General features: G+C 43.2%; 1 protein-coding gene across 2 annotated transcripts in view; it reads right to left on the bottom strand.

Annotated features, from left to right (window-relative positions):
* The window catches only part of ndrg4 (NDRG family member 4), a 214,098-nt gene that overhangs the window by 150,566 nt on the left and 49,573 nt on the right, over positions 1–13,959 (bottom strand). Inside the window, exon 4 of one of the 2 annotated variants that reach the window (XM_067997685.1) lies at positions 12,441–12,542. The exons of the other annotated variant lie outside the window; for it this stretch is intronic. Within the exon in view, the coding sequence (XP_067853786.1) occupies positions 12,441–12,542 (102 nt within the window). The remainder of the gene's footprint in view (positions 1–12,440; positions 12,543–13,959) is intronic. 2 annotated transcript variants of the gene reach the window in all.

Below are 13,959 nucleotides of genomic sequence, written 5' to 3' on the forward strand. Positions count from 1 at the left end.
ATCAATCAGTGATTGTACAGACTCCCTCTTGTTCACGTACCCCTCATTAAATCAATCAGTGATTGTACAGACTCTCTGTGATGTACCCCTCATTAAATCAATCAGTGATTGTACAGACTCTCTCTCTGTAATGTACCTCTCATTAAATCAATCAGTGATTGTACAGACCCTCTCTCTGTAATGTACCCCTTATTAAAACAATCAGTGATTGTACAGACTCTCTCTCTGTAATGTACCCCTCATTAAATCAATCAGTGATTGTACAGACTCTCTCTCTGTAATGTACCCCTCATTAAATCAATCAGTGATTGTACAGACTCTCTCTCTGTAATGTACCCCTCATTAAATCAATCAGTGATTGTACAGACTCCCTCTTGTTCATGTACCCCTCATTAAATCAATCAGTGATTGTACAGACTCTCTGTGATGTACCCCTCATTAAATCAATCAGTGATTGTACAGACTCTCTCTCTGTAATGTACCCCTCATTAAATCAATCAGTGATTGTACAGACTCCCTCTTGTTCATGTACCTCTCATTAAATCAATCAGTGATTGTACAGACCCTCTCTCTGTAATGTACCCCTTATTAAATCAATCAGTGATTGTACAGACCCTCTCTCTGTAATGTACCCCTCATTAAATCAATCAGTGATTGTACAAAACCCTCTCTCTGTAATGTATCCCTCATTAAATCAGTGATTATACAGATCTCCCCGTCACATACCTCTTGTTAAATCATTAGTGATGGTACAGACTCGTCTCCATAACATACCCCTAATAAAATCAGTGATTGCAGACCCACCTCTTGCGATACACCATCATAAAATCATTGATTGAGCGGCCCCCTAATTTGTAATGCATATCATGAAACCAGTGATTATAAATTCTCTCGTCTGTAATGGGTCCATTGTAATATCATTGAGTAATTGTGCAACCCATCCCCTCTGAACACACATACTCATACCATCATGAACAAATGCACTCACCATGTGATAAACACACCCACTATTATAAATGCACTCATACTATAATAAATGCTCTCATCAAACAAAAGAACTCACACTTTGATAAATATACTCGCTTTGATAAACACACTCAAATTATCATAAATAAATGCACTTACACCATGATAAACACACTCACAGTATCACACACAAACATATTATCATAAACAAACATACGTGGTGCCGGAGGACTGGAGGACTGCTAACGTTGTACCGTTGTTTAAAAGGGAGGAAAGGATAGACCGAGTAATTACAGGCCAGTCAGCCTAACCTCGGCGGTGGGAAAATTATTGAAATCAATTCTGAGGGACAGGATAAACTGTCACTTAGAAAGGCACGGACTAATCAAGAACAGTCAGCACGGATTTGTTAAGGGGAGGTCGTGTCTGACTAACTTGATTGAATTTTTCCGAGGGGGTGACAAGATCAATGAGGGTAGCACAACTGATATAGTCTACATAGATTTTAGCAAGGCTTTTGACAAAGTCCCACATGGCAGATTGGTCAAAAAAATAAAGGTTCAAGGGAATGTGGCAAATTGGATCCAGAACTGGCTCAGTGGCAGGAAGCAAAGGGTAATGGTTGACGGGTGTTTTTGCGACTGGAAGGCTGTTTCCAGTGGGGTGCCACAGGGCTCGGTACCAGGTCCTTTGCTTTTTGTGATATACATTAACAATTTGGACTTAAACGTAGGGGGTATGATTAAGAAATTTGTGAATGACACAAAGATAGGCCGTGTGGTTGATGGTGAGGAGGAAAGCTGTAGACTGCGGGAAGATATCAATGGACTGGTCAGATGGGCAGAAAAGTGGCAAATGGAGTTCAATCTGGAGAAGTGTGAGGTGATGCATTTGGGGAGAGCAAACAAGGCAAGGGAATACACAGTAAATGGGAGGATACTAAGAGGTGTAGAGGAAGTGAGGGACCTTGGAGTGCATGTCCACAGATCCCTGAAGGTAGCAGAACAGGTAGATAAGGCGGTTAAGAAGGCATATGGAATACTTTCCTTTATTAGCAGAGGCATAGAATATAAAAGCAGGGATGTTATGCTGGAACTGTATAAAACACTAGTTAGGCCACAGCTTGAGTACTGCGCACAATTCTGGTCACCACATTACAGGAAGGATGTAATTGCGCTAGAGAGGGTGTGGGGGAGATTTACGAGGATGTTGCCAGGACTGGAGAATTTTAGCTATGATGACAGATTGGATAGGCTGGGGTTGTTTTCCTTGGAACAGAGGAGGCTGAGGGGTGATTTGATTGAGGTGTACAAAATTATGAGGGGCCTAGATAGAATGGATAGGAAGGACCTATTTCCCTTAGCAGAGGGGTCAATAACCAGGGGGCATCGATTTAAAGTGATTGGTAGAAGGATTACAATGGAAATTAGGAAAACTTTTTTCACCCAGAGGGTGGTGGGGGTCTGGAACTCACTGCCTGAAAGAGTGGTAGAGGCAGAAACCCTCAACTCATTTTAAAAATATATGAATGTGCACCTGAAGAGCCGTGACCTGCAGGGCTATGGACCAAATGTAAACTCGCACTGTGGTAATACACTCATTATCATGAACAAAAACATTCACACTATCATAAACAACCATACTCACTCTGTACTAGATACACCCAGACTACCATAACACAGACACACTCATACAGAGATAAACACGCTCACACTGTCATAAACCGACACCCTATCATAAAGACAGATTCACACAGTGACAAACTCTCACACACTGTGACAAACACTCATACACAAATTGATAAACATATTCATACACAATGTGATAAACACACCCTTACACAATGTTATAAACACACTCCTACACACTGTGACATACACAATGTGATAAACACACTCATACACAATGTTATAAACACACTCATACACAATGTTATAAACACACTCATACACAATGTTATAAACACACTCATACACAATGTTATAAACACACCCATACACACTTAGATAAACACACCCATACACACTCATAATGTTATAAACACACTCATACGCAATGTTATAAACACACTCATATGCAATGCTATAAACACACTCCTATACAGTGTGACAAACACACCCATACACAATGTGATAAACACACTCATACACAATGTGATAAGCAATGTGCCAAACACACTCATACACAATGTGATAAACACACCCATACACACTTTGATAAACACACCCATACACACTTAGATAAACACACCCATACACAATGTGACACACACTCATAATGTGATAAACACACCCATACACAATGTGATAAACACACCCAAACACAATGTGACAAACACACCCGTACACAATGTGACAAACACACCCATACACAATGTGATAAACGCACCCATACACAATGTGATAAACACACCCAAACACAATGTGACAAACACACCCATACACAATGTGACAAACACACCCATACACAATGTGATAAACACACCCATACACAATGTGACAAACACACCCATACACAATGTGACAAACACACCCATACACAGTGTGATAAACACACCCATACACAATGTGAAAAACACACCCATACACAGTGTGATAAACACACCCATACACAATGTGACAAACACACCCATACACAGTGTGATAAACACACCCATACACAATGTGACAAACACACCCATACACAATGTGACAAACACACCCATACACAATGTGACAAACGCACTCATACACAGTGTGATAAACACACCCATACACAATGTGATAAACACACCCATACACAATGTGATAAACACACCCATACACAATGTGACAAACACACCCATACACAATGTGACAAACACACCCATACACAATGTGACAAACGCACTCATACACAGTGTGATAAACACACCCATACACAATGTGATAAACACACCCCATACACAATGTGACAAACACACCCATACACAATGTGACAAACGCACTCATACACAGTGTGATAAACACACCCATACACAGTGTGATAAACACACCCAATTACAATGTGACAAACACACCCATACACAATGTGACAAACACACCCATACACAATATGACAAACACACCCATACACAATATGACAAACACACCCATACACAGTGTGACAGGGGTGGGTGCCTTTGGGTACTCAGTTGTGAGCACTGATAGTAAGTTTTGGTCAATACGATGAAATTGCAGCTCATTTCGTCCACACAGTCTCACACACACACACGGACACACACACACACACACTTCCAGCAGCAACGATCAGGCTGCATAGCTGGCTGGAATCAGCACAGAGCGGGGATCAAAACTGGGCCATTCCTATATTACAACAGTGACTATACTTCAAAAGTACTTCTTTCGCGGAGTGCTGGGACCACTCTTTCCACCCGTAGTTTATATCCTTCCTTCCTTATATCCATCCTACCTGCCTTATATCTTTCCTTACGTACAACCTACCTTCCTTATATCCATTCATCCTCCCTTATGTCCATCCAACCTTCCTTTTTTCTGTCCTCCCTTCCTTATATCCTTCCTTATATTCATCCTTTCATCTTTATATCTGTCCTTCCTTCCTTATATCCCTCTTTATATCCATTCTTACTTCCTTATATCCAAGCTTCCTCATATCCATCCTTCCTTCCTTACATCCATCCTGATATCCATCTGACCTTCCTTATATCCATCCTAATATCCACCTGACCTTCCTTATATCCATCCTAATATCCACCTGACCTTCCTTATATCCATCCTAATATCCATCTGACCTTCCTTATATCCATCCTAATATCCACCTGACCTTCCTTATATCCATCCTAATATCCATCTGACCTTCCTTATATCCATCCTAATATCCACCTGACCTTCCTTATATCCATCCTAATATCCATCTGACCTTCCTTACATCCATCCTAATATCCATCTGACCTTCCTTATATCCATCCTAATATCCACCTGACCTTCCTTATATCCATCCTAATATCCATCTGACCTTCCTTACATCCATCCTAATATCCATCTGACCTTCCTTATATCCATCCTTCCTTTCTTATATCCATCCATCCTTCCATAGAGCCAGCATCGATTTGTAAAGGGTAGGTCATGCCTGACGAACCTGATTGAATTTTTTGAAGAGTGACTAAAGTAGTGGACAGGAGAATGTTTACGGATGTTGTTTATATGGACATACAGAAGGCATTCGATAAAGTCCCTAATAACAGACTGTTAGCTAAGTTGAAGCTCATGGAATTGAGGGCAAATTATTGACCTGGTTAGGAAATTGGCTGAGCAGCAGGAGACAGAGAATAGGTATAGTGGGCAGGTACTCAAATTGGCAGGATGTGACTAGTGATGTCCCACAGGGATCTGTGTTGTGGCCTCAACTATTCACTGTATTTATTATTGACTCAGATGTCGAGATGGAGAGCCACATATCCGATGTCACAAAGATAGGACGCATTGTAAGCAGTGTAGATGGAAGCATAAAATTACAGAGAGATATTAATAGATTATGTGAATGGGCAAAACTGTGGCAAATGGATTTCAATGTAGGCAAGTGTAAGTGCATCCACTTTGGACCTAAAAAGGATAGATCAGAGTATTTTCTAAATGGTGAAAAGCTCGAAACATTGGTGGTCCAAAGAGACTTAGGGATCCATGTACATGGATCATTAAAATGTCATGGACAGGTACAGAAAATAATCAAAAAGGCTAACAGAATGCTGGCCTTTATGTCTAGAGGACTAGAATACAAGGGGGTAGAAGTTATGCTACAGCTATACAAAACCCTGGTTAGACCACACCTGGGGTTCTGTGTTCAGTTCTGGGCACTGCACCTTAGGAAGGATATATTTGCCTTGGAAGGAGTGCAGCGTAGATTTACTAGAATGATACCTGGATTCCAAGGGTTAAATTATGAGGAGCAATTACACAACCTAGGGTTGTATTCCCTGGAATTTAGCAGATTAAGGGTTGATTTGATCGAAGTTTTCAAGATATTAAGGGGAACTGATGGGGTACATAAGAACATAAGAAATAAGAGCAGGAGTAGGCCATACGGCCCCTCGAGCCTGCTCCACCACTTAACAAGATCATGGCTGATATTCTACCTGAACTCCACTTTCCCACCCTATCCCCGTTTCCCTTGGTTCCCTTAGTATCCAAAAATCTATTGATCTCAGTCTTGAATATACTCAACGACTGAGCATGGGGTAGAGAATTCCAAAGATTCACAACTTTATGAGTGAAGGCATTTTTCCCCATCTCGGTCTTAAATGGCCCACCCCTTATCTTGAGACTATGACCCCTGGTTCTAGACTCTCCAGCCAGGGGAAACAGCCTCTCAGCATCTACCCTGTCAAGCCCTCTAAGAATTTTATACGTTTCAATGAGATCACCTCTCATTCTTCTAAACTCTAGAAAATATAGGCCCATTTTACTCAATCTCTCCTCATAGGACAACCCTCTCATCCCACAAGTCAATCTAGTGAACCTTCATTGCACAGCCTCTAAGGCAAGTATATCCTTCCTTAGGTAAGGAGACCAAGGCTGTACACTGTACTCCAGGTATGTCTCACCAGAGCCCTATATAATTGCAGCAAGACTTCCTTCCTCTTATAATCCAACCCCTTCGAAATAAAGGCTAACATATCATTTCCCTTCCGAATTGCTTGCTGTACCTGCATGTTAACTTTCTGTGATTCGTGTACAAGGACACCCAAATCCCTCTGAATACCAGCATTTCTTAGTCTCTCACCTTTTAAAAAATATTCTGCTTTTCTATTCTTCCTACCAAACTGGAGTAATTTCACATTTCCCCACGTTATACTCCATCTGCCACCTTCCCGCCCATTCACTTAACCTGTCTATATCCCTTTGCATCCATCTCATAGCTTACTTTCTCACCTAGCTTTGTATCGTCAGCAAACTTGGATACATTACTCTCGGTCCCCTCATCTAAGTCATTGATATATATTGTAAACAGCTGAGGCCCAAGCACTGATCCTTGCGTCACCCCACCAGTTACAATCTGCCAACCCGAAAATGACCCATTTATTCCTACTCTCTGTTTTCTGTCCATTAACCAATCTTCAATCCATGCTAATATATTACCCCCAATCCCATGAGCCCTAATCTTGTGTAACAACGTCTTGTGTGGCACCTTATCGAATGCCTTTTGAAAATCCAAATATACTACATCCACTGGTTCCTGCTTATCTACCCTGCTGGTTACACCCTCAAAAAACTCTAATAGATTTGTCAAATGTGATTTCCCTTTCATAAAACCATGTTAACTCTGCCTAATCATATTATGATTTTCTAAGTGCCCTGTTACTATGTCATTAATAATTGATTCTAGCATTTTCCCTACTACTGATGTCAGGCTAACTGGCCTATAGTTCCCTGTTTTCTCTCTCCCTCCTTTCTTGAATAGCGGGGTTACATTTGCTACCTTCCAATCCATGGGGACCGTTCTAGAATCTAGGGAATTCTGGAAGATCAAAACCAATGCATCCACTATCTCTCTAGCCACCTCTTTTAAAATCCTAGGATGTAGCCTATTTGGTCCAGGGGATTTGTCGGTTTTTAGTCCCATTAATTTCTCCAGTACTTTTTCTTTACTAATCTTAATTACTTTAAGCTCCTCACTCTCATTAGACCCTTGGTTCCTCACTATTTCCGGTATGTTTTTTGTGTCTTCTACTGTGAAGACAGGTATAAAATATTTGTTTAACATCTCTGCTATCAGGGTAGATAGAGAGAAACTATTTCCACTGGTTGGGGAGTCTAGTACTAGAGGACATAGCCTAAAAATTAGAACCAGGACTTTCAGGAGTGAAGTTAGGAAATACCTCTACACGCAACGGGTGGTAGAAGTTTGGAACTCTCTTCCATAAACAGCAGTTGATACTAGCTCAATTGTTAATTTTAAATCTGAGATTGACAGATTTTTGTTAACCAAAGGTATTAAAGGATATGGGGCTAAGGCAGGTACATGGGGTTAGGTCACAGATCAGCCATGATCTCATTGAATGGCGGAACAGGCTCGAGGGGCTAAATGGCCTACTCCTGTTCCTATGTTCCTCCCTTATATCCATCCATCCTTCCTTCCTTATACCCATCCTTCTTTCCTGATATCTTTCCTTATATCATTCCTACCTTCCTTCCATCCTTATAATCCATCCTTCTATCCTTCCTTATATCCATCCTGCGATCCTTATATCCATCCTTCCTTATATCCTCCCTACCTTCCTGATATCCATCCTTATTTCCATCCTACTTTCCTTATATCCATCCATCCTTCCTTATATCCATCCTTCACTTCCTTAAATCCATCCTTCACTTCCTTAAATCCATCCTTATATCCATCCTACCTTCCTTATATCCATCCTTCCATCCACCAAACTGTCCTTATATCCATCCTTCCTTCCTTCATATCTATCCTTCTTTATATCCTTTCGTGTATCCATCTTCATTCCTTATATCCAACCTTCCTTATACCCATCTTTCTTTACTTATATCTATCCATTTATATCCTTCCTTATATCCACCCTCCCTCCCTCCCCATAACTTGCTGAGCTACCTAGGAGTTGCAGCACTGCCCATTACATGTAGCAATCTCTTATAAATCTCCCGATGTATCTGTTACATCCTGCCCCTCATCATCAGGCTCTCCACTCCGAGTCTTCTCACCTACCTGTGCATGCATGCTCATTTACATACACATATATACACACCCATTTACATACACATGTACACACACCCACCCATTTACATACACATGTACACACACCCACCCATTTACATACACATGTACACCCACCCATTTGCATACACATGTACACCCACCCATTTGCATACATATGTACACACACTCATTTGCATACACATGTACACACACTCATTTGCATACACATGTACACACTCATTTGCATACACATGTACACAATCATTTGCATACACATGTACATACTCATTTGCATACACATGTACACACTCATTTGCATACACATGCACACACACTCATTTGCATACACATGTACACACACTCATTTGCATACACATGTACACACACTCATTTGCATACACATGTACACACTCATTTGCATACACATGTACACACACTCATTTGCATACGCATGTACTCATTTGCATACACATGTACACACACTCATTTGCATACACATGTACACACTCATTTGCATACACATGTACACACTCATTTGCATACACATGTACACACTCATTTGCATACACATGTACACACACTCACTTGCATACACATGTACACACACTCACTTACACACCTACAAATGTACATATATAAAAACACTCATACATGGTCACATTCACGTACATACCTACACATATACGCACATATACACATCCAAAGATAGTGGCAGAGACAGGGGAGAGTCATGACCTCCTAATCATTTTGAGGTTGGCCAACGCGACTTTGGAGGACGTCCTCCATTTCGCATCTCGGTCACTCGTTCTTGGCCTCTAGATCTGACCTGCGAGTCTGAGCATTTCCCGGCTCGGCCTTCGGACTGGGTAAGTTGCCATTCCCTGATTCCCAGCTCGGTCCCCCTTTCTGCCAAGTCGGCCAAATCTCAAGCTCAACCCCTCCCCCTCAGCAGTCGGCCAAGCCCGGCTCTGCCACTGCCCAAAGATACACTCCTACACACATTGATACACACTTACAGACATATACGAACATTCATGCACATGATTACATATATTTGCACACTCATGAACATATACACAAGCACATACATGACGAAACATATACACACAATTGTGCATAAGCCAAAAGATATGGACACGAATACATACACACACAAACATACTCCAGCACAAATCCAAACATGCCCACACTTTATTTAAACATGCTCACGCACGCACTTAAAAACTGGCGCTGAAATTCAATGGGCAGCAAACGGTGTCCCCCAGCGTTGACCCACCAGAGTTTGTTTGGTCAGTGGGAAGGCAGCTTGTTTACAAAGGGGCAGGTGGGTGCAAGTGGCACTTCGGGCTCATCTTTGTGCGCCTGCCCCATGCCAGGGGATATTCTGTCACCCACCCACTGGTGGGTGCGGCCACACGCATCCTCATGGAAGCTGATACGACTCACCTTGCTGGGTGAATTGGCCACCACGTTAACACTGGGTCCCAGCTGAGGCCCAGGAGCAGGAATTTCAGCTTGGGGAGTCCCCACCCCTGGCCTGTCATGTGCCTTCTTAGGGGCAGAGGGCAGTGTATTCCCTTGAGTATAAAAGATTAAGAGGTGATCTAATTGAGGTGTTTAAGATGATTAAAGGATGTGATGGGGTGGATAGAGAGAAACTATTTCCTCTGGTGGGCAAGTCCAGGCATAATCTAAAAATTAGAGCTAGGTCATTCAAGGGTGATGTCAGGAAGCACTTCTCCACACAAAGGGTAGTGGAAATCTGGAAAACTCTGCCCTAAAAAGCTGTTGAGGTTGAGGTCAATTTGAAATTTCAAAACTGATAGATTTTTGTTAGGTAAGTGTGTTAAGGGTTACAGAACCAAGGTGGGTAAATGGAGTTGAGATGCAATCAGCCATGATCTAATTGAATGGTGGAATAGGCTCGAGGGGCTGAATGGCCTACTCCTGTTCCTATGTTCCAGTGCTGCCCCTTACAAGGCAACCAGGAAACTCCCAGAAACAGTGGAGACCCAGTGTAACCAAGTCTCGGTCATTTCAGAGGAGTCCTAGCGGTGTCTCGCCAAACTTACAGCACGAGACCTGCAGAGCTCCGAGGGATTTCAGGGCCGTTATACATACTCATACATATTGACACATATACACACACACACACCTACTCATTTGTGCACACACTCACATATGTACGCACATACACACAAATGCACATTCACACAAGGACACACAAAACACAAACTCCAACACAAAATATGTACATTCATGTACACTCTCACACAAGCACACACTTAAATAATTGCTCATGCATATGCATACACCAAGACATACTGTCAAACACACACATATATGAAAACTCGTATACATCTACACATATATTTGCATTCATGACCCACCCACAGATACACATAAGCACATTCACGCACATGCCTAACATACCTGCATACCCATGCAGTCATACATGTGCACATGCACAGGCTCGTAAGTACACATAATGCATCTAGCCATATACACAGACACACCCCATACATGTAAGTACATTCACGTGCGAACAGATTCTCATTCATACACAAGTGCACATATACCTGAGCCCGTACATAAAATGTACACATTCTGAAACACCGACCTTCACATGACAAAGCACTCACTCCCATTGGGGCACACATTCCCCCACAATTTACACTCATACTTAACGCCTCTTCAGAAAAATGGCGAAGTCATTTGTAGAACACCCTTGTTCAGACGATACAGTGGCTGCTGCTCTGTCATGGTTTACAAACCCCGCAGTAAGCTGGCTGCTCCCGGTTTTCCACCTACTGGTACCATCAAGATGCGGCACCCCTCCCCCAGCCCAGCCAGCCAGCCCCCATCACCGCAAATCAGATCGGTTCAGCTTTTCCCAAGAAAAGGAGATCAAACTACACACGCCTCATCGTGCCATCTAACCCATATACAGGTGCCTTTATCCTCCGCTAGATTTTTGCCTACTATTTCATACCAGGTGACAAGACAGCAACTATGTCCTTTCAACGCACTGATAAAGACCACCTCTCCCCCATCCCCTTCCCCCCCAGGACCACCTTCCCCTTCTACCAGAGCGCATAAAGCCCGCAGATGATGCCAGTAACAAAGACTGTGTGCCTGCACAGCCTGACCAGCTCCAAATGCCCACTGACAGGACTCTTAACACCGACAGACATCACTAACAGAGGGAGAATGGGGGGGGTGGGGAGAAGGAAAGAGGGGGGGCTGGTGGAAGTGAGAGGGGGGGATGGAGAATGGGAGGATAGAGGGGGGGAAAAGAGAGACAGACACGCACACACACACACAAACACACGCACACAAACACACACACAAGCACACACACTGCCCATGGGCCTCTACTTACCCCATCCCAGCACTCAGGCATCTTGAGAATAAATTAAGGGCACAGTTCCAGCACAGTAGGCACAGAAAGCTCTGAATGCAGTGTGTGAAAGGCTCAGTTGCATCAGTCTCTATCCCAGCTCTGCAGCCTGTTACTCGGAAGCCGTGACTTTTATAGGAGCCCAGCATTCTGCGGTCAATGGGCAGTGTGCAAAGCTCATCCATTGGCTGATACGGAAACGATTTGTGCTCCGATTGGTTCCGAAGCTGCTCATCTCCTCGCTCCCTGTGTGTGTGTGTGTGTGTGTGTGTGTGTGTGTGTCTGTACTGCCTCTGTCACGTCTGCTCAGGATGCTGCTGCCTTGCAATCCCAGTGCTTTGCATTTTAACGGCTTCTGCGGCTGATGTGAATTTCTATGACTTACATTCAGACACACAATGTCACTGCAATGCCTTCCCTGCATTGCTCGTAGTGTCCCAGCGCCACAGCTCTCTCGACCCTGCACTGCTCTGGTGTATGCTCCACACTGCACAGCATATAAAACACAAGTCACAACCAGCCACCAGTGTGATCCCCAACCTCCCCCCTCCCCCAGTATACGATTTATCATCTTCTACTGCAACGATCCTTATAATTATGCATGAGCTATGCTTTTCTGGAAAAGGAAGGCACTGCATCAGCACCAGATCAGAGAGAGAGAGAGGGAGAGGGGGAGGGAGGAGCGGCGGGCAAGGGAGAGGGGCAGTGAGAAAATGAGAGAGAGAGGCAGAGTGAAACTGGAGAAGGAACGAGAAGGAGGGAGATAGGAGGAAAGAGAAAAGAGGAGGAAGGGAAGGGAGCACGGGGAAGGGGAGGGAGAAAGGGGGAGGATGAGAGGGGCGGGGAAAGAAGGTGGTGAGGGGAAGCAGGGAGAGAGAGAGCTAGATTGATTTATTAACAGGCGCCATGACTTATAATAACAAGCGATGAGAAGAACATCCCAATCATTATTACAAGATTTTAATACACTAAGAAATGGTTTAAATTAGATCAATGCAATCCAGTGTATTATTGGGTGCTGTGATAGGGAGGTACAATTATAATGTACTGCACATAGATACTGGACGTCAGCCTGTAGTGAATTCCCGAGCTAAATTACTGACAGCAAGCTGCTCCAGTTCTGACAGGGACTGTAATTTTTTTGTATAGAATGCAAAAGATTTTACAATGAAACTCAGATCTTAAGCCAAGGCGTATGTTAAATGGGAGTAAATTTTACAAAATGTTCTATGAAAATGGAACTTCAAGCTTGAAGCACTTCTCTCATATAACACTGATGGTTTGAACTGATTCATAGGGCTGGATTTCCCTTTAACCCTGACCCCACCATGACCCTGGCCCAGTTTCCTGGGTCAGGGGTCATATGAAGCATTCATGGTCGACTCCTGGCAGGATTCGCACCAGCAAATGGAAGCCTGCTAGTGGCCCCGAGGGAAATCGTAGAATCATACAGCAAAGAAGGAGGCCATTCGGCCCATTGTGCCTGCGTTGGCTCTTTGAAAGAGCTATCCAATTAGTCCCACCTACCCCCCCCACCCCACCCCCCGCTCTTTCCCCATCGCCCAGCAAATTTTTCCTTTTTTAAGTATTTATCCAATTCCCTTTTGAAAGTGCAGTGCAGTTCAGGCAGTGCATTTCAGATCATAACAACTCGCTGTGTAAAAAAAATTTCTACTCATCTCCCCTCTGGTTCTTTTGCCAATTATAAATCTGTGTCTTCTGCCAGTAGAAACAGTTTCTCCCTGTCTACTCTATCAAAACACCTCATAATTTTGAACACCTCTATTAAATCTCCCCTTAACCCTCTCTGCTCTAAGGAGAACAACCCCAGCTTCTCCAGTCTCTCCACATAACTAAAGTCCCTCATCTCTGGTATCATTTTAGTAAATCATCTTTGCACCCTC

The sequence above is a fragment of the Heptranchias perlo genome, chromosome 16 (genome assembly GCF_035084215.1).
Source record: "Heptranchias perlo isolate sHepPer1 chromosome 16, sHepPer1.hap1, whole genome shotgun sequence".
In the NCBI taxonomy this organism is placed as follows: Eukaryota; Metazoa; Chordata; class Chondrichthyes; order Hexanchiformes; family Hexanchidae; genus Heptranchias; species Heptranchias perlo.